The 27,187-nt window shown below is 37.6% G+C and overlaps 1 protein-coding gene across 1 annotated transcript in view; it reads right to left on the reverse strand.

Moving 5' to 3' along the window:
* Positions 1 to 13,724, reverse strand: part of LOC106181403 (C-Maf-inducing protein) — a 41,551-nt gene extending 27,827 nt beyond the window's left edge. Inside the window, exon 1 of the mRNA XM_013565773.2 lies at positions 13,242 to 13,724. Within this exon, the coding sequence (XP_013421227.1) occupies positions 13,242 to 13,469 (228 nt within the window). The 5' untranslated portion in view covers positions 13,470 to 13,724. The remainder of the gene's footprint in view (positions 1 to 13,241) is intronic.
* Between the last annotated feature and the right edge of the window lie 13,463 nt (positions 13,725 to 27,187).

Here is a 27,187-nt window from a genome sequence, read left to right on the forward strand (position 1 = left end):
AATTACAATTGCTGGTATTATGCAAAAGAAAAAAATTCTTCATTTTAAACTAGAAACCGCAGACAACAAGAAAGATCACACAACAAAATGTAATACATGTAATACAAGAACAACCTTCAGTACTACTTAGACCTAAGTGGTTTTACATGCTTCAGTAAAGACTTCTCTACTAAGAATATAACACAGCCCGACTTGTTCAGTTTTGAAGATCAACACCGTCTTGCAGCTGTTTATGGCTTCGTTCCCAGTGGTTTCTTCCAGACCAAATCTGTGACACGAACCTACCTTTATTGCACTCAAGCCAGTGTGCACACAGCATAATTACTATAATAACTTCAGTCCTCATATGAGTCAAGCAAAGTAACTCCTAATGAAAGCGTCAGTTCTCCCATATCTATAGACATATTACCTTTTACAATATTATCATGACACAAACAGGCTCAGTCTCAACAAAAAAAGTTCAAGGAGGCAAGTAATAGGTTAAAAACAACTTCCCCCTTCTTTGCAATCCCTGAATTTATGACGTTTAGGATACATTATCAATCTAACTCAGGGTAAGTTCTCTAGGTGCATAAGTTCTGTCAGACAAAGTTCAAATCTGAACTGTTGAATTTGACATCACTGGTAGACGCAGTTGCCAGTTCAGCAACAGGCCACATTTTCCACAGCTGCCTTCCTTTCAAAACGATAAAGAACTGTTATGAAACAGCCAGAGTATTTCATTTAATTGAACAACCACTTTATAAATCTTGTGCCTAAGGGAACAAAAATGTTAACCTGTAAGTTAAGATTGATGTACTATTAGGATCTCTTACATTATCTGCTAAAGCCCCCTTTACACTGGACAGCATCCTTTCTGCATCCCGCAGTATGGCCCCATTTGCATTCATTCTGCAACCTAAGTGATGTTTGTGCCTCATTTCTATGACCACAGTTTTACGGTCGCACAAAGGACGTAGAAAGGACGCCCCCCAGCTTAAATATACATACGAGTTACCATACAGATCAGTTTTTGGGTTATGCTTCTCTTGTGAAACAGGCCCAACTTCTACATTTCACATTAATTAGATGACAGCTTTTAAGCATGGTAGAGTTTGAAAACAGAGAAACTGACACACAAAGAGACTGAAGTTTAGGGTAACATCAGAGGCTTGCTTGCACAAGCCAAGTACATGAAACCGATGACAAGTACACGTTCTATCACTGCTGTAGCTACGGACACTAACAGTGAAACACATCACATCCTCCTTGCAGCAGTGTACAAGTTAACAAGGAGCAAATCCTTTATTGCCGTTACTATAAATTCCCAATGCATTAATCAATACTTGTTTGAAGTACATTACACAGTACACTAGGTGTACAAAGCACTGAGGTTGCTCTGCTTTATAAATGTTCCTTTTCTTAACTTAATTTAATATAAATATTATTTTTCCTGATTAAAATACCTTATTGAATTTAACCCAGCCAATGAGTTTTTCTTGACTGGCAATTAGAAGTTAAGGGTGGGAGATCAGGAATTCATACTAATTATAAAAAAAAGTCCTAGTATCCTGACAAACAATTATGACTGAAACAATTATATAACATAAAGAATATTTTTAATTGTTTTATATACCTTTTAAAGCAATGACAATGTATAAAGTATGAAGCCCAGAAACAAACATCTGCAGGTTGAAAATAATCCATAATGTTCAATGAGGTATGTAAATCACATTCAGTGCTCTATGTAGCACAGTTCATTTCAAGGAAACTCGCTGATGAGTTACCATGGCAATATCCTACACTGAACAATATGCTAAAATACAAGCATGCCTGGTGATCAGTTGTGTGGAAAAACCAGGTATTAGCCAGGATTTTGAAATATGAAGCCCATATTCATTTTCTTACTAAGAAGATGCCTGAGCTCCATGTACTCTAATGTGAAAACAAAAAGATGGTTTTTCAAAACTGACATTACAAGAACTCTGACAGACAGCTGGACGACTGTCTGCGTAAAGCCTTTGTGGAAAATCTATAAAGAGTACATCTATCTTTATTAGTCTCACAACAGCATCTTTTCCCTGTGCATAATTTTTGCTCAGTGAGACACATTAAAACATTACATTACAGAACATAACCATTACTTGTTCATTTGCCAATCATGTAACTGAGGAAAATGGGCTATATGGTCCAAGTTTTGTGTGTGTGTGTGTGTGTGTGTGCGTGCATGTGTGTGTGTGTGTGTGTGTGTGATTTTAGGCTTGGGTTGGCTGTGTTCAGAAGCACACTGGGAGATGTACAGCTCATGTACTGATGTGGAGAAGTGGAGAAAAACCAGTTGTTTGTATGTCATGAAAAATTCATTTTAACACATGTTACGGTATCTACATACTAAAAGTTCTTTTCTTTGATGAGACAATTTAAAGAGTTAGCACTGACCAAATTCTAACTCGCCTTTTCCCACAGGATTGCAAATCACTTCTGGACACCTGGGTCTCTTTTTGCTGCTCGGTTGACTAAATTTAGATGCTGCTGATGACATCACTTGCAATGCCCTTCGAACAAACATCATGCTGGAGCGAGCACATGTTCTCCAGAGAGTGCATTTACCTATTTATCTGCAGAATTGCTCATTTTCATTGAACCAATAACAAGAAGACAGTGCACAAAGTGAAGGATATATATTTTACTCACGACATCTGGTTTCTTTCAGGCATAAGGCTGAGATGGTGCACTGACGGTAATGACTCGATCTTTTCAGTGGGCAAAAATTATCACACTTTCAGATACATAATTTTATTATCACAAAAATATTTATATATACATAATTTTACTATCACAAAAATGTTTATATATATCTAGAATTTGTGGTGCTTTAACTGCTCAGAATGTAGAGTACACTGTTTGAATTTTGTTGATGCCACTCAACAGGAATGTTCTAATTTAATGAAATTCTTCCAAGTACAGCATAACTTTGAATAAAAGCTGGCAGAATATTTCCATGGACACTTCTGGTTGTTTCTTTTTTAATTTTGTAGAATGACAGTCTTCTGTAAAACAGTATGTATTCACAATGTTTTACATGTTTATTTTATATCGTTGTCTTAGATAATATTCCCAGTGATAAGTTTCGCAGGGATGAGACTGCCTTTTAGTGAAAAAGTCTACAAATATGGAAAGGGGTCCCGGGGGGTCCCCTGCACCGATTACAAAAATGATGTTTTTGGCTCCCCAAAAGTCGGAAATCCGAGAAAAAACCTCATTACTGGTTTCACCCTTATTGATATAAGTTACTTCCCACCTCGTGGATTCTTGCACGTTTTTAGTCTTGTATGCAACAACAGCCTCATTTCATGACGCTTCTGATTCAAGTTTTTTTCCATTCAAATGTCTAGTTTCCAGAAAATGCATCCTCAAGCAACGAAAATGTCTGGAATCATTAGCACTCAAAGTAAAATGTACAGACAAATGGAAATCCTGTAATTATTGTGTACGAGTGATGCCTTCTGTTCCATCTTGTCATAAGCAATTTTTATGCTGTTTTTGTGCAAGAGTTCAAGAAAAGTACGTGCCAGGGACAACGTTGCAGGTCTATTCTACCCAATCGTAGTCAAAAGATGAGAGGGTGCATGTCTATTCATGCACGCAAACCTAACAACCCTATTATCAATTATTCATTCGTTGAAATAGCTCTATCACAAGAATTCTTGAAAAAGGATGATTCCAAGAAACCATTACATTAAGAATAATTGGTCAATCAAAGCTTTATTGGAACACGGTCTTACATAATAAGTCAACACGTGATGGTTAAAAAACTTACAAACGTACACAGCTTTCAATCAAGCCCAATTCCACAGAGGTGCAAATTGACTTTATTTCTGCCCACTAATTACTGCAAATGCCAGAGTCTACAATTTTCCAATTAACTAATCATAAAATGCTAGGTATTTTATACTTAATGCAAAAAATAAATAAGTAAATAAATATATAAATAAATAAATAAATAAAAACTTGAAACATTCCCCCTAGGTTCTATAGGCTGGATATCAAGTGTCCATTCCACTGAGGCAAACAATCATAATGGGCATCATCCTAAGGAGCATTCAGATAAACCCACTGTACCAGCTGGATCAATCCAACTTTGCAGGAGATTCTGCCCAAGTGCAATTACTGTAATCAACTTCCTCACGCTGCTAGGGGGCAATTAAGTCAAACGCACAAGGAAGTTAACCCCCCCCCCCCTCCCCACTAGTCATCAAGGAAGCTTGTCAGGCAATTTAGCTGATTACACCATGTATGCAACTGAGTGAGAATCCCTTGTAGAGTTGGTTCAATCCAGCTGGTACAATGTTTAAATCTGAACATGATCCCAGATAGCTGGATGTCACACAGGATTTTGAGGGAGAATGGGGTCAGAAATAATGGCTGATCAGTATAAGAGAATGAATTAAAGCTAAGAATTTATCTAAGGATTTTTTTCCTCCTTGTTTTGGCTGAAGTTCTGCAGAATTACAACAAATAATTTGCTGTGATTTGCATGTCACTATAGCATTTGCTTCCTAAGACAACTGTCCTGCAGCATAAGAATTTTTTACCCCTTGTGTCTGAAAGTTGTCCACAGATTCTTACAGATTTATTATATATAATCCTGATTTACATTTGCTAAGAAGGGCCTCAAAAGTCCAATCCTGGGGATTATGCTCTACTTTTCAAAAGAAATGCTTCTTAAACGTAATGAAAATAGCTGGAGTTCATACTGAGTCAAGTTACGGCAATCTCCTTTAGCATGCAATTTCTGGGCACAAGGAGCAAAGGATTTTCAATCACAGGATTCTGGGGCCTGTTTCATAACATTTATCCAAGAAATTGGGTCCTAATTTTAAGACCAAAGTTTTACTCTTTTGAATGAATCAGACGTAACCCCATCAAATGGAATGCTGCATCTGTTTTATGGTAAAAAAGTGGCTATCGTAGTAGTCTGAATTACCCTTAGTTGACTACTGTTGATTTATTATTTAAACTGAATACTGATCTGAGAGTTAAGAACAACTTTTCGCCTCAAGTTCCTTTATGAAACTAGCCCCTTCCGAGTGAACTGACAGGGCATTCAGAGCAGTAGACTAACAGATCTGCAGATAAAAATATGGCGACCCACTAAAAAGCTTGCCTTTTAATTCCCCATTAGACACTGAAAAGATTCCCCCACGGGATTACGCAACAAGCATTCAAGTGTGTCAGCCACATTTGATATCGGGATCTGTTAGTTCGCTGTTCTGAATGCGCTTTTAGTTAATTCATCGAAATTTGGCTAGAAATGCACCTTAAATAGTTACCATGATACCTGACAACCACAAATGTCACACTATCACGAATCAGACCTGTAGTAATCAATGAACTTTAATTAACATTTTCTTTAGCTGCTTTTCTTGTTTACCTACAGCAAATTTTTGATTGCAATACCTGGAATTGTGCAATATCATTTAGTCACCTTTCTAGTTTCTCTGAAGCATGGTTTCCCAGAAAAAAAAAATTATAAAAATACCACTATTTTCTAGCCAGAAGGTATTTTTTCAGACAAACAAACAGTCTTTATTTCACTTTTTCTTCACTTAACTCTGGACATCAAATCCTTAATAAAAATTAATACAAGAAGAAATAAATAAATATATCAGCTGTTAACACCAGGAGGCAGCTACTCACAAGTGAATTAGGATGACAGTAATATCCTTCCCCAAGATCCAGCAGCTTTTTGGCCTTGGTTTCGGCTCGGATCAATATCTATTATATGCAGAAGCTTGCTAAATGATGGAGGCGATGTTGGGGCTGTACATATGTGCACAATTCGATCAGCTGTCTTTAATGGACATTGAAACCCAATGAAACCTGTCGATAGTTATCTTCAGATTTCTTCCAGATTGAGGGCGATCCTCCAGATTTCTTACAATTGATTATGCAACATGTCATCTATGCTACACGGGGCACTAAGTCAAAATACAGTGTCAATGCAAAAATAAAAATGTTCCTTTTTATTTTATGTGAAACACAAGTTTAGTCAAGCAAAGATAGATATGGACTCATTTTGCAACATTGATATTGATCATCAGTAAAAGGTTACTAGTACTTTTTATATCAAGGATGTTCCTTTCCTGATGGACAGAGGTCACACTATGATCACATTTAGTAATAAACATACCATTAATACCTTTATTTGATAAGTGCTTACACCATTAAGCACTTTGTTGATGAGTTCTCTAAACATCAAAACCATAAAATGATCAAAGTTGCTGATGAATTTTGGAAAGGTTGGAAAAGGGAAAAAATTACAGAAGCTGGGTCGAAAATTTACAAGGATCCAGGATAAACTAAAACGTTGAGATTTTAAGTATTTTATTTATGATATCACATCAACAGGATAAATATTACAAGAATGCATTCCCAGATTTTCACAATGGCTTCCTGGTATGTTCAATCATAGGTTCATGTGGCTATGTAGGTATTTGACAAGATACAGTATTCACGGTCGGCACACATGGATAAACCTTGCCAAGTTATTGAATTTTTGTAGGCGGATGAATAATTGACCCATTTTTGACGCAACAGATTTTTTCCTAAAAGCAAACCGCCAAACCATGTCGACATTTTCGCCAGCAGATACATATCAATAAATCACATTCTTTTCAGACTTCCTTCTATTGTTTTGTTGCCAACAAAATACATCAAGGCCTTCCTTATTTTCAAACTGCCCTTATGTTAAATTTATTATGGATGCTTCACCTCAGATGTTCCACCATTTGTCAGGTCACCTTCAAAATAAATCAATATATTTACACATCGAGGGGCGGAAAATGAACATCACTGTTGATAAACACTTCTCTTAGAATAGTCGCCATGTGTTAAGTCAATACTCAGGTGACCTGGTGATCTCTCTGTCCCATTTCACACAATATGGTCATTTCTTGCCAAATTAGGTCAAATGTGAAAAATAGTATTTATTATTATGATTTATCATAATATGACATGAAAATTCTGAAGAGTGAGTTGACTTCAAGTGAAATATTTGTTAAAGCATCAAAGATATTGCTCCAACTTTTCGATAAATACATGTCATTGCTTATGTCTATTCATTTATATGCAAACAAAAAAGGTGATCACGAATGTAAAAGGTAGTAAAAGGTAGTAAAAGTGAATGCTTCAAAGTACAGATAGATCAATATAGAAGTGAAAGAAAGGATACCAAATCCTACCAAAATGATAGCTTCTAGGATTTTCAAAAAAAAAACTTGTACCACTGGGGTTTTGTCTATAGATTCAAAAAGTTCCATTTTTTAAAAAAGGAGCACTGAATGCAGCTTAAAATAGTAGACAAGCTGTTATTATCCCCATCTCTGTTGACTCACCACTCTTGAGACCTTATCTATTTGATGACACTAGATCTTATCTGTCATCAGAAACATCTGGATCAAAGTAACAGACATCTGTCCAAATCAATGGCTTTGTTTCCCCATCAATATATGCATACACACATGCATGGGTTTTTCTATTTTGTTTTTTACCAGAGAAATAGAATATAAACCAGTTTTTTTTTTTTTTTTTTTTTTTTGGGGGGGGGGGGGGGGGGGTTTAAATGATTCCCGCACATTTATAATAACTTATTTTATAATGAATCTCTGCAAGTTTAGGGGAACTGATGCTGTTATTTCTTCCCAATCAGAGATCCGGACACATTAGCCTCGTTATTGAACCCAGAGTTCATCAATTTTTTTTTCTTTCTATGCATAAACATTAGACAGTCTAAGAATAAAATTGATTTGTGTCACCAAATATACCAACTTATTTACCATTGATTCTAAGATCTGTACCAAGCACTAAGCAGCTGTTATCTCACTGTCTTTGGTGGTCAACAGCTGACGGTTTTAGTTCCAATTGTTAAAGTCATGGCCTGAATCTGAGCACACCTCAACTTCAGAGATTTACAAGAGTTGTATTTTTGTCCAGTAATTATCCTTGTAACTTTGAGAAATATTAGAAACAGTTTTTGTTTAATACCGCATTCACATCGAGTTGAGCTCTACAAAGCCACGAACTAAATATGGCGGACATACATGAAAGGAAAACCGCCTAATCTTTTAATAATCTCTCCGTCTCTCACACGCCTCCCCATGCGTCGTCCCTGCGGGGGTACAGTCATTAAATTTCGGCTCCATTGGGACAACACATGGGGAGGCATGTGAGAGGCGGAGAGACTATTAAAAGATAACGCGGTTTTCCTTTCATGTATGTCCGCCATATTTAGTTCATGGCTTGGTAGAGCCATGGCTCAACTCGATGTGAATGCGGTCTTATGGTGCTGACAGGGAAAGTGCATGGTGACTAGGGAGATAAAGGCAACAACAGCTGCAGGAGACGACTATCTGGTAGAGGAGGTGTATCATTCAGTTAACATGATAGCAATCAGATAGATTTCATAGAGAGTTGCACTGATCTACCTAGTACGATTGTTTCATTGTGAATGCACCCTTAACGTCCAGACACAGTGTTGGTCCATTAAAATTAGGAAAAAAAACATTTTACAGCAAATCACTGACAACCAGTAAGTGACTTACTGTTTTGAGTAAGTAAGACTGCATTCCCAGAGATTTAGATCGATCTTCACACTAAATTGCTGTCAGCCGAGCACGCACGACAGTTAATTACCCCCTTACAGTTTTTAGTAGGCGGGACAGACATTTAAGCTGGTTAAGCTGACACCAATCTAGTGAGACTCCCCAGGGGGATAGGTCGATCTAAATATCTATTGGAATGGGGTCTTAGACAATTGACATTTTAAAGAATTTACCTAAGAATGTCAAACATACAAGAAAGCATTAAGACACGTGTTAAGGAAGAATCTTCAGACTCACATGACACATGGTGATTTAAAGCAAAGAGAAAAATTAACTCTGTTATGTACACAAGACCTTTAATCCTAGTAACTAGCTAATATCCTGCCTTGAAAGACTGTATAATAACCCTTGGTGCTGGAAATTTTTCAAAACTTAATATAATTTCAAGAAATCTGGTAATAACAAACCCCGATGTGCCATTGTGCCAAACTGGCAGTTGGTTATGGAGATATGACAAAGCCGAGAAAAGAAATTCTTTTAAAAGCAATTCCTTGATATGCACATCAAAAGACTCTAGGAAAGAGACTGATTTGCGTTACACATGAAGAGTAATTTCATGTTATAGACAAGCACATAAAAAACTCCTACTTAAAAATTAAAAAAAAAAATTCTTATTACTATTTTTTTCTAGTTTAACAGTGGGGTTGGGTAGTTTTTCAATTGTAAAAAAAGTTACAAATACTCCTTTAGGGAACTAAAGATTCAACAAAATAGACCGTCGACTTGGTTCAATAGATTTTTTCATCCAAACAAATACTTACACCTGTGTGCCTGATAATATAATTGACACATCAGTGTAAACGCCAGATCAAGGAAAGACGACCTGCCAACACATGAAACGAAAAAAAAAAAAATCTTCGAGAGATAATATTTTACTGGGTCGCTTGATCAATAAATGGATTTGTTGCTAGCATAGTTGAAAAATTATGATGATGTATTTTTTCTCTTTTTTTCTTATTCTCTTACTGTCAGGAATTTTTGTTTAGTATCCTTGTTCTGTTCACAATGTATGTATGAAATACATGTATGACTGTGCATAAACATGCACATGCACGTAGACAGACACATGTCCCTTGGTAAATTTAGATCAAAACTGGCGTCATCATTTTCATTCCCGTTCGAGTAAACCAATTTTGAAGCACAATTATAATCATTTCACAATTAGACAATAAAAGAAACAAAACATTTTATACCAGTTTTTCTCTAACCTACAATAAATTCAGCACTTGGGGGGGGGGGGGGGGGAAATATTTGTGCTGGAGAACAACTTTTTTTCAATAATGTCACATGTATCTGTCCAATATCTAGACTGGACATAAATCATAATCCTACTCCATCTTCAAACCAGAACCATAAGTGTCAATTCCATGCTCCTCTCCCATATATACCACAAAAGGTGTTATAAAAGTGGCTAGCAAAAGCATGCACTGTAGATACCTACCACATCAAATTAATCTTAGGAGGTCAGGTTTTAAGGTGATATAAATCTACATACCTGAAATATTCCTGCTCAGACCTTAAAAGCAGCATTAGAAGTTCTATTCTCAAGCAGTACTGGCTGTTGCCTTCTGTGAATAAACCTCCCTTGTGATTAAAAAATTGATCTTGGTTCTATGACATTTTCAACAAATGGGGTAAAAAGGTCCATTTTTTTAGATACCTCTGGCTCTCCTTTCCCTCCTCATCCCCTACAACTTTGAAATTACTGGCCAAACCTAGATTTTGTCTACACTTCATGCATTAAACTCTTAACAGGGGCAGATCCAGATATACTTTCTGACAGTCTTCCAAATTATCTTTGTTGATCCATCCTCCTATTCCGTCTTCTGACAGAAAAAATGGTGCCCATCGATGTTAACTTGAAAAATTCTGAAGGTCTCCTGCTTAATTTTTTTTTTTTTTTTTTTTTTTTTTTTTTTTTTTTTGTCTTTAATATGACAATTCTGAGAGACCACTGAAGGATTATGTGGTCTTGCTTTCACATATGGTCTGCCATATTTAATCCACGGACTAGTAGATAGGAGGATCGTTTGTTCTAAATGCGACCTTAGATTTCTTTTAGTCAAGCTGAATCATTTTCAGCAAGCGGTGAAAATATTCCATGCTCACTAACCTTAATCTACTGTATTTAGACATAGCATTATGTACAAGTACTTGATGGTCTATTTGATTGCTTGTGGTGAATAAAAGACAGAGTCAATTACTTACAAGCAAAATCTAATAAGGCTAAAAGGGTCATTATATGAAAGGCAATCAGGCATCCACTAGCTTTTAAACTTCTGGATAAAGAAAATGGGGTTATTTCTAAGTCGCTGTGTCAGATAATGGGAATCATTTTTCATTTCGAGTGTATGGATGATCCCTTAATTTGTCCTATTAGAAATAATGATAATTTGGATTTAAAAACTAAAAGTGAATTCTTGTATGCTAGTACTAGTACTTGTATGGTGTTGCATCTTATCCTGTCAGACTCAATAGGGGCATTCACATTGACACAACAGATGATCCTCGGATCTACTGATCCCTGGATCAAATATGGCGGACCCTACAGGAAAGAAGAGCCGACTAATCCACTGATGGTTTCCTTGCCTCCAAACCCGCCTTCCTTGCAGGAATTAAACCTCGGAGCCATGATTTAATCCATTTAAAGGCAAGTGTGGAGGCAGGGAGACTATATAGTCAGCTCTTCTTTCATGTAGGGTTAGCCATATTTGATCCGAAGATCAGTAGGACTGGGGGATTGTCTGTTGTGAATGCCCTCAATATTAGTATAGTACTGGTATGGGTGTGGCGCACTCCACTGAAGCATTAAAACACAGCACACATTTTATTTCCTACCCTGTCCCAGACTACTATTAACCATTCATTGTAACTGTAGGGGATAGCTTTCCAAGTTTAAAAATGCTATATCTGACTCAATTGTTGTTAAGCTGAAAGGCCAAAGTCATGACTTTAGTATCATTAATGAAAGCATAATCTGAACTGAAAACCACATGTTTTAATGATAACCATCATATGCAGTACTTTATGTCACTTACTCAGAACTGTAGGCTGGTTATATAAATACAGGAAATGCAGGTATGATCAGGCAGGCAGACACACACAGAGAGAGAGAGAGAGAGAGAGAGAGAGAGAGAGAGAGAGAGAGGAGGGAGAGGGAGAGTGAGTGAGCATGTGTCTGTAAACCTCGACATCATTAAGGTGTACAAGTCTATGTGAGCAAAACTCTAGAATTACATCAGTTGATATCTCTGGATCACTTAAGTAAAGGGAGGAGGTCTCTGTGACATGTTAAAGGCCATTTAAGCACATTCTATGCTCAAGACAAAGATTTATTAACCCAATTATAATATCAAACTATAACAAACACAATATATATATATATATATATATATATATATATATATATATATATATATATGCAGAAGTGCAGGGAAGGAGGTAAAAAGAAACCCCCCTCCCCCCCCCCCCCCAAAAAAAAAAAATCCATGATTTAAAACAGTGCTATATTCAGCAATCTAACAGTCCAAGTCCAATAAATTCAAGGCAGTCTGTAAAGTACATTATAGTGTATCTAAGCATGTAATAGAATGAACTATGCAATGTGCTTATATGACTTACAGCTAAACATCAATGCCCGCTGACAGTGCTACCAATTAAATCAACCTCACAGACCAAATAAAACGTTCCCTAACTTCCTCGTACATACAACCAATACGATTAGAGCCAAATGTAGAACTGTTACACTCACTTCACCATAGTTACTTTTACCCCATATGATCTTGTACCACACTTCACTTTGACTCGGACTTCAGATAATGAAACACTGGGTCACTTGATTTTTAGTTTCTTCTGAGTGTATTAAAATTGAATGAAATTATGTTTTAGGGATAATTGTTAGTATGGTTCTTCTTTGGGTCTTTTGCTCTGGATGGCTTTAAAGTTGGTAAATGTGAATAGGACTGACATTTTTTTGATAGCTGACATGATTATTATCAAAACCAAATTAAAAAAAATATCCCCCACTTTCTGTAACATACAATCCTTTGTTTTTCTTTCATTTATCACTATACTTTCAGTAAGAAAACATGTTGTGAAAGATAGCTGATAAAAGTTAACGCTGTGGGAGACTGCGCTCATTCAAGTCTTCTGCTGTATTGCTCTATGTTAAGTGGTGACATTGATGCAAAAGGTTTTTATAATCATTTTAACATCAGCAGCTGATGAAAAATAACACTAGTAATGGCAACATTTGACATTTCCAGTTAATCTGAGAAAATAATCCTTTCTAGGTCTAACATCAAAATTATCTTACATACAGAAAATGTCATTTCATTTATTCAGTTGTCATTAACTTATGTGCATATCCTGCTACGTATATGTAGCTTTATAAAGCTTTTTTAATATCGATCACATGACTCGCGTCTTCATACAGTCTTCACATTGCATGAGCAAAGCGGAGAAATATACGTTGGACAAACGGTAAATAAAAAATATAACATTACAGTAGAATAACATCCATTCCATTGCAAAAAATCGATTGTAAATCCGAATAATTAATTGATCGTTAATTGTGGGATGACATGATAAGCAACTTACCGTAGTCGATCCGATCTCGTGGTCACGCAATTCTAGGCGATGGCTTTCCCATCTTCGCAAATACTTTGAGTTCATAATCTTACTTATAATGGTTCGTGTGTGATTCAGACGACATACTTGTATATCTCCTTGATGAACCAGTTTGTATCGCGGTCCAGTCTTGTTGTTTTTAGTCGAATTCTGTTTATTGAGCGCTACAGGAAAATGCTCATCTCTGGATGTCGCCATGTTGAAAAAACACCACCAGCCAAATTTCCACGAAAAACAAGACTCCCTTCGCTCTGAATTCTCCACTTTGAAGGTTGGCGTGACGCTTCAAAAATTGATAAACGCCTCTCCTGGTTATCTTTAGAATCCCTTAAAGGACAGGGGGCAATCCAGAGGAAATTATCAGTTAAAACATGGTACTCCTAATAATGCTCGGTCTACTGTCAATGACATGAAAAGGTTTGTGTACATCAGGCTCAGAGACCACGTGACTACTGACGTCAAAGCCGGGAAGACTGCGATTGTGCTGCTACACAAAGCCCCTCTAACACAATCGGTCTTCTGTAAATGACATTGAAAATGTTGTAATATGTTACCCACCACCAGGGTGACAGATTGATTTTCACAAGATATTCACAGATATGTCTTGAGGTAAAAAGACAGTCATTTGATTGGCTGGCTTTTTTAAATTTGCCTATAATATCTGCCATCTTGGCAGAGGGTAGTAATATGTAGGCTACATCAGAATCAGGCCATGTGACTCTGACGTCAAAGTTGGGAAAACTGCGGTTGTTATCCAACCCCCCGCTAACATAATCAAGTTTTATCCGAGGAAATATACATAAGTAGCTTAAGCCTGCTAATCGGGCACGCAAAACTCTGTTGTAATATAATATATAATTACAATGATAATGATAAACCTTCTATTTTTGTTATTGGCTGGCCCAAAAAAAAAAAACGCGTATGGCTATATTGAAAGGCAATTTATATAGCAGCAAAATCTAAATAAATATAGTAAGCTTTGTAATTGTTATGATTCTGTATGTAGTGGTACCTTGATTGAAATATTCTAACATAAAATTCAAGCATTCTTCACCAAGACTTTCGCCAACTGTGATTTTGAATGAATGAATGTAGGCCTATTAATCAGTTAATCAAGCAGAAAGTATGCCTGAATGATGGAATTGATGAATCCACTTGGTGACGTCAAAAATCTGAAGTAATTTTTGTGTCGGATGTTAATCCTGTATTTAAGCGTATGACTCAATGCACTGTCGTGCGACAAAAATAAATCAGCATATCAACAAGTGACGCTGAAGATCTATTTAATTCCTGGTCGTGATAACCGACATGATAACAAATCTGAGTTGATTTTCAGCTATCAAGGGATCTACGGTACAAATGTTTGGTCGTTTACTGATTATTTAAAGACTAAGACATTATAGTTTTTTTCTTGCAAAAAAAATGGATCTTTATTTCGGGAAAGAAGAGAAATGAAATTCAAAAGCCAACAAGGACACGTGTATAATGAATTTTAGATTTTAGATTAAAGTTTAGATTTTAGATTAATTTCTGACAAGCTATAGCATACGTATACATGTAGTGCCTGTACATAGGCTGTATATGTGTCATAGAAGTATGATATGTGCAGAACATGAAATGTGCCATCTCCACCCGTCACTCCTGACAGCCGAAACGGGGTTAATAGGGATTAAACCCATACACCCCTTCAGTGGCGGATTTAGTGGGTGTAAGGGGAGTGCTGATTCCCCCTTCGATTTCTGATTTAAAAAAAGGTACAAAAAACGTCCACCCGAATCATAGTTCTAAACCGTACCAAATGGCTCCATTTGCTCTCCAACACACCGATTATTTTCGGGGCCCTCGAGCGTGCCCCGAACCTGACGCCAAGGTGGAGAGGGACCGCCTCGCAATCCGAAGCTTGTCAATCCCTAAAAAACGCCCCCCCCCTTCAAAAAAATCTGTATCCGCCCCTGTCCCTTCACCTGCCACTTGTGCTCCCCCCTTTACGTATTGTGTGTTTGTGTCAGTCCATCCCTGATACCCGTGATATGTCTGTGACTTTCCTTCTACCAGAGCGGCAGATATAATAGGGTGCTTTCCCAGAGATTTAGATCGATCTAAAGATTAAGTTTTAGATCGACCTAACTCCCTGGGGGTTCACACTAAATTGCAGTCAGCCGAGCGGGCACCATAGTTAATTACCCCCGTACAGCTTTTAGTAGGCGGGACAGACGCTTAAGCCGGCCAAGCTGACAGTAATCTAGTGAGACTCCCCACAGGGATAGATCGATCTAAAATTCTATGGAAATGGGGTGTTTAAGCACATTTGCCACCTACCACAGTTACAAGAGTGACCATATTTTGCCAGATCGAGGCATTGGGCCTATCTGTGACTATCTAGTGAGAAATCAATCAGTGGATCTGGTAGAGGGTATCTATGTCTTAGGTATAGGCTCCTATCGACTCAATAGAAATCAGTGTAAATTATGTGTTTTTAAGAAACAAGGGGTGTTAACGACGGGGGATCTCCTGCCAGTGACAGGCAATTACTTGCAGGCCTATGTTTTCGACTCCAGTGGCAATATGACTCATTTACCACAAGAATAAAACACGATGGCGTTGAATACTTTGTTTTACCCTTATCCGCCATTCTAACCGTAGCGCTGTTTTTGAAGTGATCACTAAGAGTCTAAGAATAAAATATTTTACAGGAAATTGATATGTTTTGATTCCACTTCTAAATAATGAAAGCCATATCAAGTGTTAAGCAATCTTTTTAAAATGATGAATACCGACTCTTGCCGAAAATGAATTCATGATCAAGTACTATACGTAATACAGATAAAGTAAAACTATGCTAAATTCAGTTAATAAATATGGAAATTACGCATTCAGGCAGAAAGATAGAAAGTAAACAGATGGAAATAGCGCACTCAGGTGCGAAAACAAAAACATGCTTCTTTCCTTTTACGGCAATTTGTCACGTTTGTTTACTTGGAAATGTGAAAGAAGACACAAAACGTGACCCTTGAGGGCGAATAGTTGGCGGCATATATTATACAACGAATGTTTCTCCTCGTGTTTATTTAATGAAGCTTTTTCCTTAAAAACAGCTATATTTACATCTTTCACCGAATACTTGTAAGTGAGATTCCATGTCTAAATTTCAAAACAATGTATTTACGAAAATCGTTCCATTTTGCAATCAACATGGTTATCTTTTTACCTTAAAACGCTTAAAACCAAAACCCATTTAATAGACAGAGCCCCAGCTTTGAAAGAAACATCCAGGAAGTTCCTCACCTAATGATTTTCCCTCTTTTAGCAGTGCACATGTTGGGTTGAGTAAACTAATGACGTAATTCCTATGTCCATCACATATGGTTTCGGGATATTGTAATGTTCCCCCCGCAAGGAAGTCAGGACCTTGTTCTTTTCGTCTGTTTGATCTCATTTAATTTGACTCTGTTCGTTACTTTTCATCTTGACATAAAATAAGGCATGTAAAATTTTGTTCGACCTGGAATTTTTAACTACCTATACATAGACCGAAGAAAAGACAACGTTTAAAAATTAGTTCTATCTTATTATGTTACAGCAAACATAAAAAAAACGGAGCACATGAATGTAAGCCGTTTTTAATATCTTTAAGGAATAACAGCTCTTCATTTTGACCAGAAAAAGTGCCAAATCGGATTTTCGTGCGGTAAACGACGATGTTTCGATAATTCCCAATGGTTAATGAATCTGTTCCGACATTCAAATTTAGTCCATGTTATTTTTATGTTGGATTTTTGTAATAATCTTGTAAGAAATTATTACTGAGGATAACCAGCTATTGAAGGTCCACGTGGTCTGATGGCAAGCACAGATTTCAGAATAATAGTGACAACCGCCGTTTTGGTGGTAAAATGGAATTTATTATATCTGTATGTGTTATTTACAATGAATTTAATGTAGATTTTTGAACCTCAGATTAACCGTTGTTATCCCTTTGACAGAGTAAAGATTATACCAGAAAATACTGAACCAGAAGAGAAGTAGTTCACGAGTCTGTGCACGTGCGTGCACGAGCACTCGAAAGTGTACATGTGAGCTCCTTAAGTAGGTACGTGTTACGTTAGTAGGCTCGAGCGTCCAGCTGTGCACCCTCCAGGATGATTACTTCCGACTCTCAAGAAAGGATAATAAAGGGAACCGGAGAAGATCAGCATTGGTCAGAATTGTGCCGGAAGTGACGTGGAGTGGTGTTAGAAACGAAGCTGAGTGGTCATTTTAACATAGAGGTGAACGGCAGTGAAGACGGGTTGTCGGAGGAAAAAGAAGTTTTCTAAACAACATGGTAAGATAACTCTCTTTTTTTTCGCATTTTGGGCAGAGAAAACTTGTAGAAATAATAAATGCATGATATGAAAACGTGACACGGAACTTGAAGGTGCAAAATCGTGCTTAATTGGCGGTCAACTTGTTTAGAAATAAATGCTGCGTCGACCGCCAGCGCGACAAAAAGCGTAAAGGGGAAATAATTCCCGGGAGTCTATAAATCGTTGTCATGTGGAAATTTGGCATTAATATAAGCCGATATCTCCATATCTAAGTATTTTTGGGTGTTTTATGGTATGGGCTGCAATTACAACGATGTTTTAGAGGTCTTGAAGGACCTTGTGAAAACCAGGAAGTAGTTCGTAACTAACAAGTGGAATGTACCGATCTCCGACTGCTGTGCACAGCTGTATCTTTTTCTCAATATATTGACGAATTTTTAGATCTTTATATGTCCATCTGGCATGAAATTCCACACACATGATCACACTGATATACCTTTTACACTGGGGAAGGCGCTAATCAGTGACAAATGCCAAGACAAAGGTGACATTCTGACAGCCTCTTATCTGAGTTAAAAATCACTGACAAAAGAGACTGGCAATCAATTTCCTCAGGCTGGAAATCATTAGCCTATAGAAATTGGTCATGTTACATGTTATCTACCTGTGAGAATCGTTTTACCAACTGAGTATTGCATAATAATGTCAATTATTAGTACTTTGAGCTAGTCTTAATTACCTGTCAGCTCACCTGAATTCTCTTTTTGTCTTTTTGGGAAGATCTTGTCAGTGAAATGTTTTATTTGTCCTGTGACAAAAATTCGTCAATATATTGAAAAAAAGATACAGCTGTGCACAGCAGTCGGAGATCGGTACATTTCACTTGTTAGTTACGAACTACTTCCTTGTTTTCACAAGGTCCTTCAAGACCTCTAAAACTTCTTTCTAATTGCAGCTTATACACCCCAAAAATACTTAGATATGGACATATCGGATTATATTAATGCCAAATTTCCACATGGCAACGATTTACAGCCTCCCGGGAATTATTTTCCATTTACACTCTTTGTCGCAATGGCGGTCGATGCAGCATTCATTTTAAAACAAGTTGACCGCCAATTAAGCACGATTTTGCACCTTCAAGTTCCGTGTCACGTTTTCATATCATGCATTTATTATTTCTGCAAGTTTTCTCTGCCCAAAATGCGTAAAGAAAAAGTGTTATCTTACCATGTTGTTTAGAAAACTTCTTTTTCCTCCGACAACCCGTCTTCACTGCAGTTCACCTCTATGTTAAAATGACCACTCAGCTTCGTTTCTAACACCACTGCACGTCACTTCCGGCACAATTCTGACCAATGCTGATCTTCTCCGGTTCCCTTTATTGCAGTGTTCGTTTGAATAATCGCTAAACCGCTCTATATTAAGCAAATCTCTTTTCTGGGCTTAACTTCCAGTTTAGACAGAAAGCTCTACAGTTTTTGCTTGGCAAAATTAACCAACTGGGTTCTCTGGGCAGTTAGATGTGATCGTATCTGAAGGAAATTCTGGACTTCCGAACTTTTCAATTTTGTATTAATGACACATGAAGTGCTTTCTAGCCTTAAAAGGCTCAGGTGTGCCGGTGTAATGTGACAGAGAGTCCCCCATAACAGAAAGTCCGTTTCCCATTCATTTGTTCAGGTAAGCCTCGCCCTAGATTTTGACCCACTTAGGTCAAACTAACCCTAACCATTATGACTAAATGGATGGCGAACTTTCTGTTACACGGACTCTCATTTTCGTTACACCGGCGCCTAGCTAACCTCAATGCTTCATCAGTTACACCAGACATTCACAAGATCTTAACAATGGGAAAGGCAAGTGAACTGTGAGGATGTCACTGAAGTGTTTTTGCTCTATATTTTTGTATATTGCACAAAAGATTGCCAAAATAAATTCAGTTTAACTTTTCCTCTCACTGAGAAATATCATATATATAAAGATGATACAGTTCACCACCTACAGTATCATGTAGACGCGCCGTCTTGAATGTTATTAACCCAAAAATGTCTGTAATTAGAATGATTATCATCGTTTAATCTCTATAATAATATATAACAATTTCCCCAGCATTTAGCCGTCCGTAAAACCCCCTTTACACTGGACGGTGTCCTTTATGCGTCCTTTGTGCGACCATGAAACTGGCATCTCTGGGGTCGTAGAAAGGAGGCACAAGCATGCATCGCTTTTCGACTATTTGGTTGGAGAATGACTGCTCAATGATCGACCAGTTGTAGGCAAGTAAAGTATTATCCTTTTACTCTCAAACAGGGCCGTACTACAGGACGCCGTCCAGTGAGAGAGGGTCTAATCAAGCTGTTGCAACTGTCACATCTCCAGGCTGATGAAGTGGTACCATTACTATGTACATCATTGATTGCGTTAGGTGTTCTCTTGGCTTAGAATTGAGTGTGGAGTTCCATTTCTATCTGACCACAAGGTGCGCTTGTAGTGTATGTACAGTGTAGTGTTGAATGGGCCACAGTGTATTTTTGTATGCTATTTTAGGAGCCCCTGATATCAGAGGGTAGAGCTAAATCCCTTTAACGAAACTATCCATTAGATGTGTCGGAGTGTGTGTGTGTGTGTGTGTGTGTGTGTGTGAGAGAGAGAGAGAGAGAGAGAGAGAGCTTTATGCCCTACATCATATTCCGACAACAAGTACAGTTCAACTGACACAGCCGATATGTGTGTATCAGTATTAAGTTTTCCTCTTAACCTAGAATCTCTTTTAACGATTTCATTGTTTTTTATTGATAACTTCCCTTTAGAAAATCTGTGCGTAATACCATTACACTACAACAATGGCAAAATTTTGGAATCGGGAGATGAAATTACCAACAAAGGCACTGAACAAATATTGAACAAAGGGAAGGCCATGTCCGCCAACCAAAACACCAGATACACACAATATTTGATGAAAACTCGCGGCATGAAGTCTAGAGGAATATCAATACACAAATCGCCTGCATGTTCGCCATTGTCAATACGATCATAAATGTGCTGCAATTTTTTTTTCGTTCTTGAAAGAATATAATAAAGGGAAACAAGTTTCCCTAAAACAACAATCAGACGCCTGCATACGTGTATGAGAAACTTGAAATGCGATCTTTGTGTATCTGTCTGGTTTGTTCCACAAAGGCCAACAGACGAGTTCTTTTTGAGTGTTTTTTAGTCTGTGTCCCAGAAAAAAGCATTTTAACACCCCAGCATTTGTTAGAAATGGATCAAACACGTTATAAAAATTGTATTGTCTATAATCCTCATTTCGCCATTTCCATATCCAGGGTTTTGGTTGGGTAATGGCTGCGCTTTATTTGGTTGCGTCATACGTTCACATTGTCCTAGCGGAGAGAACGGATGCACTTATTACATGAAGCCATAGAAGTATGATGAAACGAAACGGCTGCTGAGTCATCTATAACAATATCTTCAGGGAACATTATGGGAGAGTGAATTTTTTCGATATCCGCTTAGGGGCTCATTCCCATTGAAAATACGACTCTACGACTCTACGTAGATCGACTCAACTCCGTGGGGACTGTCGCTGAATGCAAACAGGCTAACATATTTACATGCCTCAGAAATAAACGCTGTCGCGTTAAAGAATAATGTTGTGGAATCATAATACATCGGGGGAAATTTTCTAACTCGAGCTGATGACGTTGCAGCAGCGTTTGTTGGCTGAATTTAGATGTAATTTAGATGTTAAACACATCTGTCTCGTCTGAACAGCAAACAACACCGTTTTAACGCCCATTTAATCACAACGTTAAGTGCTATTATCTGGCTCCAGGATTTTTTGAAAGCTTTTTTCTGATTAATTGCACAGGTAATAGAGAGACAAAATTCTACCTTTTTTTCCATCAGCTCTCGAATGTTATCTAACATGAACAACTTTTTACATCCGAAAAGATTAAATTTATGAAAATTCATGAAGGCAATTTTGAAAAAATAACTCTCCGGAAAAAACATGATTGACTAACTGCTTACTTTTTATTATTTTGTTGGGTTTCTCTGTATCTACATTTTGTAAATGGTTATCGAGAATAGATAATCTGAATCTGATTTTATCAGTAAAGAGGCAGAATAATGCCTTTGTTTAATAAAGCATTGTAATTAGGGGTCCATATCTTTTAATAAAGAAGTTTAAATCAAAACGCTGACATCGGATTGTAGTTCACACCGTGTGGTCGTCAACCAAGCCAATTAACTTGAAAATATCTTACTCAGGACTATATCTGTAGGTGAAGTGTCAGTTTTCTCTTTTTTTTTTACCACCAAACTGAAACTTTTTGCAATTATATAAACATTCAAGAGTTTTTATAAGACTTCATTTCAGAGAGTTTTGAGTGATATTTCCATTGACCATCGTGTAACAAGCTATTTTTAAGAGCTACCAAACCCAATGAAAGTTTTCTAACTTTTGAAAATAAAGTTTCTCAAATTTTGGTACCAATCAAAGCTATTTTAGCGACGAAGTAGAAATTGTTATCATTTGCTCTATATGAAGAGTTTTTTTAACATTGAACACCATTGATTACGACACCATTACACGCGAAAACAAGGAAATATAGAATACCACGCCCGTGAACTATAAATGGGGAGAGATTGTAAAGTAGTAAAGTCGAGTCGACTCATAATTAAAAGATGTCGTACACAAATTTACAATTACATATTGTTGTCAGATAGTTCTGCTATTTAAAATATCGTTTTGGTATTCAGGCCTACCCAACTACCAGGCTCGGCACCGAATAATCCTGAATTCACAGGTAGATCGGACCACAATACCCCTTTTCAAGGTGTGTATCAGTACGCTCTTCTAGGTATCAGACGCGACACAGCTCTTGCCTAGTACGCGATGTGATAGTGATGATTCACAGCGGGGTTGGAAGGTAGTGCATCTCATTTCAAAATTTGTTCCGGGGTATTATACTATGATATGCGTCTTGACGCACACCTTGAAATTCGGGATCATTCGGTGCCGAGTCTGGTAGTTGGGTAGGCCTTGTATTGCAACCAACACTTAGCCCTAAAAGGTTTCTCGGCAGTTGAAATATTTCCATCACGCCATAACCTGTGTAAATCAAATTAATGTACTTTCCTTTATCAAAAAGACTCATCGTATGCTATAATTTAAAAAATCAATTCATGAAAGGTGTTCCTTTTCACGCGAGACTTTGATGCCCTAATAGCCATTAATACCCATTACTTTGTTTCTGTGGATCTCACCTTGTGAAGGGGCGCGTGCTATTGCGCTTCCGTTTCTAAGCAATAAGCTCTTGCAGGAATAGGTGTGATGATTTAATTTACACGAACCTGACAACAGCAAATAGTTGTAGAGTGTTCTGACAGTGAGTTGCTGCTGTGGCGATATGATTCACTGAATGCCTCTCTCACCTTGTGAATTACGTAAAAAAAAAGACACATTTCGAGCAATTGAAAATAATGTACAGTAGTTTACCAGTAGGCTTTGTTAGAAGCGAAATATGGGCGAAAAAATACATAGTTTTCCAGATTAACTGAATATTTCTCCTGCTGTAAGACGGTTCAGACATGTACGTAGGCCTACACATTCAATAAACTGTTATCGATTGGCATATAGGCCTTTAATCGATAGCAACTAAGGGTATATCACAAGTGGATCTGGTATCAGAAGTTAAACATGGTTAAGAAGATACGTGACCTGCCAATCCCAAGGAGCGGTATATTGGCTTAATTAAAACAAAGGGATAGCACTTCTGTATGTTGACATTTAGCATAAACCTCATTTGACCTATGCCGTGCGCCCCTGCGCAAGATATGTTCGGATACGATTTCCACGCTGACACTGCCTAGGTGAGTGCGGTGTAGTAGTGTCGTTTTTCATAAACATCCCTGACACTCAGAAACAAGAGGCATTAAAAGTAGCAAAATATTCCATTTTAAGGGTGTGTGCGGTAGTGTCGTGTTTCAAAACACGGTTCTGGCAACCAGAAGATAGTGTCGTTTTTCAGAAGCGTTAAAAGTCACAAAAAATATTCATTTACGAGGTGTTGACAGTGTTAGTAATATCAATATAATTTTTTTAAAAAGAAACCTCCTTGTATTGTAGTAAATTGTAACCTACATACTTGGAATAAATGGTACAGTGCTTGTTACCTTTTATTTCGGTAACCTCCAGGCTATACAATGGTATACAAAGAGTAACACACGACAATGAGGAAACACGAAGGAACGGAGGGAGAGGCGAAGTACCAAGATTAACACAGCCTGGAAACCGAGCTGGGTGTTAGGGTGTCTCCTAGCGTTGCGCGATAACCGAGATTAACACAAATTTCTGGATGCCAGAATCGTTTATGGGAAAAAAACAGCACTAGTTTCTGGTTGCCAAAATCGTTTTTGAAAACCAAAACTGGAAATTAAACTTCAGAGTCCCATAAAACGATTTTAGTAACTCAGAACTAATGGGCTTTTTTTTTTTTCGAAAAAAAAAAAAAAAAAACGATTCTGGTATACTTCGGTGCAGAGTAATAAATCTGGCATGCAAACTTGTATATTGAGTTTTGATAAGATAAACTTAACACGAAAGAATAGCGTATGCGAAAAAAATCATCACGATCCACCCACAAAATTTCCCACATTGTTACTAACAGACAAAGACTAGATATTAAAATGTTAAATCAATCGGTTTCTTTAAAATAATTCAATTTAAAAAAAATTCAATTATTAAAATATTATATCAACCAGTTTCTTTAAAATAGTTTAGATCTCGTATATTTAAATTTCTGAGGGCCCATGGGACAAAAGTTTTTGCAGATCTAACAGTTCTAACTTTTGTATATACAAGTTCTAAGGGTGTCTCAGAGAATGCGAATGTTCTTTAACTTTTGGTAATAAATGGTTCAATCTATGCTATTCTGTACACATGCTTGTAAACATTTTATTGCATTATTAAATGTCTTGCCACGAATTTAGGGTTCTTGTTTTAGTTTGATGACTTACAGTATTATTGGAAATTTTCCTCGTGAGCAAGATGAGCAAAAACCATTACACAGGACACGCGGAGTAAGAGACAGTCACACAAACTCAAGGTCACAAGGTCAGACACATAGACAGACATGCAAAAGCAGGAGCAAGCTAACACGAGGCCTAAAAACCAACAAGTGAACGCGATAGCGGACATGTGTTTTCAGAACAGCAAACAGGCGCTTCCAAATGATGTGACTAACCCCGCTCGGGAAATACATACATAAGCCCGTTTGCAGACAAACGTAATTGGCCCTACATACTAAACAGGGAACGCACTTGAACAGTATGCTTCATAATGTTTTGTCGATTTTTCCAATAGATGTTGTATCATATGCAACTGCAACCTGTTAAATGTATAAAATTGCAAAGTTAACAAAAATGCATTAAATGGCTAGGTGAAATGCAATGCAGTTCGTTCGATCGCTTCACGGAGTGCTTTGGACTTCCATCGTGTACAGTACAATGCAGGCATGCTGGGAGTACTTCTTCTCTGTTCGTCTCTGTTAATTGCGTCGTTAAAATATCGAACCTGGGGAACTGAGCACTTGGAATTCCAACCCAGGCAAATGCCCAAACTGCAGCTTAATGGTTTAAGCTTAAGGTTACTGCCTCTCACTGACAACTAACTTGTAGGATGTTTAAAATGTCACAATAAGTAGATGATTGGTCAGCCAGGCTGCACAATATTGATTATTCAATTTCCAAATGCCAGATCACCAAGCAACTAATACAGTATGGTCGACTTGATATGTGAAAGAAACGCCAGATCTGATGAGAGAGATTAATCGGCAGTTGTCATATTATATCACAGATAAATGGTTATAAATTTCGGGGAAAAGGTAATTGCAGATAGGGGCACGTGCATATTTTCAGGGTCAACATTTGCTCTGCCTAGTACATGAAAACTGTAGAAAGACTTTTAGAACTGAATTAAACAGGATCTTTTTTGCGTGTCTCTGGAAACTAAAACGCTGGACAATTTCGTAAATTTCAATAAAGCGCTGAAAAAAGTACCATGGACCACAAATGGCCTGTACTGCAAGCATGGGCAGTGTTCAATGAAGACTTCGAAGAAGGATTTTTGGATCGCAAAAATCTCACAGAGGCAATCTTGAAAGATTCCGTGAACACGGTTCTCGCAATTCTGACCAATTATCCAGCAGACTTAGATCAAATTTCACTTATAAATCGTTCATCTCAAAATCCACACGGATTATTAAGATCCCATTTGGAAGGATGTCCATCAGTCCGCCTACCCCATATGGTGGCCGCTATGTGTGGATCGGTCAAATGTGTAAAACTCTTCCTTTCCATGGGTATTAATGTGGATGCTACCGAGCACGAAAACAGCGTGATTCATGTGTTGGTATGGGGTTCGTTAATGTGGCCAACCAAGATCGGAAATTACATAAATATTTACAGATACTTAGAGGCTACCGTGGAGAAGTATATTTTTAAGAAGATGCTGATGCATGAAAACGACCGTGGTCTTCGTCCATTGGAATTGGCAGCCATGTTGGGGACACTGGCTATGTTAGATACAATCTTCAACACTGAAGGCATCTATCGCTTTAGGCAACCGTCACCAGTGCTACAGAACTACGACTATTATGATGTCACTGAATATCACGTGTCAACTGGTACACGTCACATGCAAAGTCCTTTCTTTCAATTAATGATGCTGAGAGAGTCTCAAGTCAAAGAGAAAGAAACTACAGAATTCCTCACATCGCCTTTGATTAAGACGTGGACCAGAGCGAGCATTCGTTGCCTTAGAGGGTTTAACATTGTCACGATATTGATAACGTTTTCATATTGTATACTAGTTTATATTGTGATTCAAAGTATACAAGCATCTAGAGCTCAGAAAATACCCCTTGACGATTTCCTGAGATCGCACGGTTTTGGATGCAGTATTGTCGTGCTTTTGGAGTCTTTGGTGATTTTCGTAGAAAAGATCATACTGTTTGTTAGATTCTTTAGACTGAGAAAGGAGCCAAGTTTTCGTCTTTTTAAATTTGTAGACATGCAAAGAGGAAGAAAACGAATAGTGGACATAAAGGCTTTACACTTGACTGCGGCAGCCCAATGTTTGATCATAATTGTCCTGCTTCCTATGGTTATGACGGCACCGGCAGATGAAACAAAATTTCCGATCTTGTATTTCTGCATTTATTTCTTCTCGGCGCTTCTGTCGTGGCTGAACGTTTGGCACTTCCTCTACTTTTTGCAGCTGTTACCCATTGTTGGCTACTTCATAGTCGTGTTTCAGCGAATGCTTCATGAAATTCTTAGATTTATTGTCTTGCTCAGCCTTTTCCTAGCTACGTTCGCTTTAATATTCTATTCACTCCTTCGATATCCCTGCGACAACACTTTAGACCTTTCTTTCATTACCTTCCACGATTCATTTTACACGACCTTCAAAATAATGCTAAACATGGAGGATATCACCCAATTTGCTGAAAAAGAATCCCCCCTGGCTTATGTTTTGACCATTGTTCATATGTTATTTTTCCTAACCTGTACCATTTTGGTCATCAACTTCATGATTGC

Source organism: Lingula anatina, chromosome 4 (genome assembly GCF_051362555.1).
Source record: "Lingula anatina isolate TDL-2025a chromosome 4, LinAna3.0, whole genome shotgun sequence".
Taxonomy (NCBI): domain Eukaryota; kingdom Metazoa; phylum Brachiopoda; class Lingulata; order Lingulida; family Lingulidae; genus Lingula; species Lingula anatina.